The following is a 3,183-nucleotide window of genomic DNA, read 5'->3' as shown; positions in this document are numbered from 1 at the left end:
TGAAATGAATCAACTACTTGAATAAAGTCATGTCCTTTCTTATATTTAATAAAGGAAATTAAATTGAGATCTTTCACATCTTAGAGCAAGCCTTATCTAGCCTATCAGTTTCGGTAAATCTACTTTCTACATTTAACGCTTACATTTAACTTCTAAAGTTAACAAACATTATTTAGAATTCAGAAAACATCTAAACAACTGTCATTAATTTGCAACCATACAAGGTTTTATGAAAAAACAAAACAAAATACTAGGGCTTCCCTGGTGGCTCAGTGGTTAAGAATCCTGGGGACACGGGTTCCAGCCCTGGTCGGGGAAGACCCAACCCCACATGCCGCGGAGCAAGAAAGGTGGGAACTTGGCATAGTCACTCCGCTAGGGTAGGACGGTGCAGATGTCTTCCTGGTCACCGGCCTCCGGTTCCCCTAACCCCGTGAAAGAAGCAACCCAGGGACGATCGAGGAGGATAGAAGAGCGAGGGAGGAAGAAGGGGGGGCGGGGGTGGAGAGAGGGGGTGAACTCTGAGTAAAATGAATCAACAAAACCCTGAGAAAACCGAAGGAAAAAAGCGGAGCCTGCTGAGGAGACGCGGCGGCGGCAGCTTCGGCTCCAACGGCAGCCGCCACGGCGATGGCGGCAGCGGGCCTACAAGAGACGGCAGGCCAGGCACCTGACGGAGCCGGTGTCGAGCGGCTTCACCGAGTTGTAGTGCTCCCCGCAGGTGGAGGAGCTCTTGTAGACCAGGGTGAGCGGCTTCTTGGTGTACTCCTCTCCGTAGACGACGGCGGGCGAGTTGGCCTGGATCACCTCGATGGGGGTCTGCAGGACGTGCGACAGGGCCCTCAGCTCGAGCTGGCCTCCACACGACGTGCTGAGCACGATGTCGTCGCAGTAGCTCAAGAAGTCGTCGCGGCTGCAGGCGTCGCCGGTTTCGGGGTCGCTGTAGAAGGGCAGGAAGTCCTCGACATGCTTCCGCATGTACTCGGCGGTGCGCCTCCGCAGGCTCTCCACGGTCACGGAGAACACCAGCTGGTCTTGGATGGCGCGGTACATGCAGTGGCCGTCGGCCGGGATAGCCTTCATCTCCAGATTCCTGGCCCACAGGATGCCGTCGAGCTTCCTTTCCTCGTCATGGCGGAAGCTGGCCAGATGCTCCATCTCAGCCTTGGCCATCCTCTCCTGCCTTTCTCTCTCGAGGGCCACCTTTCTTTCGCGCCTTCTCTGTGCCCTCGAGAGGTGAGGAGGCTTGTCCTCGAGATCCAGCTTGCCCAGATCTTCAGTGACTGAATCGAGGTTGCTGTTATCAGGGAAACTCTCCTGGAACTTCTGCAGCTCCTGCTGCTGCTTCTGCTCCATCTCGGCCTCGAGGCGGGCCACATCGAGGAGCAACTGCTTTCTTCTCTTCTCGTCCCTCTTGGGGACCGAGCTCTTCATGCCCTGAATGTGGGCCTGCAGCTCTGCCTTCTCGCGCTTGTGGCGTCGTAACATCCGCTGATGCTCACTCTGTGCATCTCCCATGATGTTTAAGGGCAGGCGAGAATCGAAGTTTGGTGGCTGAAGTACCGCTACAGTTCGCGTCAACAGTCTAACCACCCAACCGGCTAGAGCTCCTCAGCCTCCCGTGGCGGCTGTACTCTCTTCCCCTCACCCGCGGCTGCCCTCACTCTATTAACGGCCCTCTCTGCCATTGGCCACTGTCTCTCCACGGCTACGCCTCCTAAACACTCCTGGCACTAGGATTGGCTGTTGGGAGACACTACGTATGCCCCCAGTAGACCCCGTAGCAAGGGGTGCTTCCGGTTTTAGCGGGGTTCCTGTCCCGGATGTAAAATCCCGCCTTGGTGCATCATGTGCAGCAACTGAGCTTGTGGAGATTTTCGTGGGCTCTGAACTGCGTACTTCACTTCCTAGCCTGAACACAGTGCAGACACTGGTCGTGCTTGAGAATCACATGACAAATACTGTTACACCAGATGAATGTGCCCTTGACACCGGACTTCCCATTGCTCCCAGTGTTCAGGAGGCAATGTGGCTCTCTCCAGTTCTTTAGTTGCCTTGACTGATGAACCCTTAATTTTGTGTATCAGAACAAGATATTTCCTTATGTTCCTGGGAACACAGAATCCTTTCAGTTTAGGCCTCAAATCCACCCTGTCCCATCTCAGTGTGAGAAAGCAACAACCTTAAAGTTCACTACAGCTGAGCAGACTTCGTCTTGTGCCAACAGAATGCACCTACCCTAAACTCCCCTTCTCCTGGGTTCCCAGCTTCCAAAATGGGCTCCCATGAAGCATGACAGTTGGCCTTCATCAAGCCACTTCCTTCTGATTATTTTGAATCTCTAAAAGTTCTAAAAAATAAAATAAAGTAAAATAAAATCCCTAAGCTCTTTCAAACATGCTCTCATCCTGCCCCACTCTGCTCATCTGTATCGTGAATTCCCAAACAGGAAGGCTCTTGAGACAACCTCCTCCCTGTTACAAATGAGGAAAGTGGACATTTGTCCAAGTTTTTACATATATCAAAACTTCAGTCGTTTTTAGTGCTAACTAGGATTCCATGATATGGATGTACTGTAGTTCACTTAACCATTCACCTGTTGAAGGACATCTGGGCTGTTTCCAGTTTGGGGTTGTTACAACCCCTGCTATAAACATCCATATACAGGTGTTTTGTGTGAGCACAAGGCTTCATTTCTCTGGGAAAAAAATGCCCAGGAGTGCAATTTCTGGGTCATATTATAAGTGTATGTTTAGTTTGTGAAGAAGCTATTTTCCAGAGTGGTTGTACCATTGTGCGTTCTCACCAGCAGTGTATGCGCAATCAGGTTTCTCTGCATCCTCACCAGCATTTGGTGTCGTCATCATTTTTTATTTTTAGTCATTCTGATAGATGTGTAGTCGTCTCATTTTACAAATTACTTTGCAGCTTCGTTTTTCTAATGAGTACTTAAAATATGAAGCTACTTTTAGGAAAACACTGAATTAAAATTTTTTTAACTTGAATTATTCATTATAATGATTTTCTGTGTTTTAAGAAAGACTTTAACTTTTAATCAGGCTAGCTATTGTGTATGGAGGTAGCACTACCATACTGAAATTTTTAAAATTTAACATTTAGAGCAAGCCTGTTAGGGAAATTTTTATTCACTGGAAAAAAGTCATGGCTAATTGTTTTTTCATT

At 49.1% G+C, this 3,183-nt stretch overlaps 1 protein-coding gene across 1 annotated transcript; it reads right to left on the bottom strand.

Annotated features, from left to right (window-relative positions):
* Nucleotides 1–258: 258 nt before the first annotated feature.
* Nucleotides 259–2,698, bottom strand: LOC309796365 (OTU domain-containing protein 6A-like). The gene has a single exon (XM_082609393.1). It carries the CDS (start codon nucleotides 1,516–1,518, stop codon nucleotides 646–648), a length of 873 nt encoding a protein of 290 aa, XP_082465519.1. The 5' UTR covers nucleotides 1,519–2,698; the 3' UTR covers nucleotides 259–645.
* Between the last annotated feature and the right edge of the window lie 485 nt (nucleotides 2,699–3,183).

The sequence above is a fragment of the Mesoplodon mirus genome (assembly GCF_964341445.2).
Source record: "Mesoplodon mirus genome assembly, chromosome: X".
Classification (NCBI taxonomy): domain Eukaryota; kingdom Metazoa; phylum Chordata; class Mammalia; order Artiodactyla; family Ziphiidae; genus Mesoplodon; species Mesoplodon mirus.
This window is presented reverse-complemented; position numbering and strand designations above follow the sequence as displayed.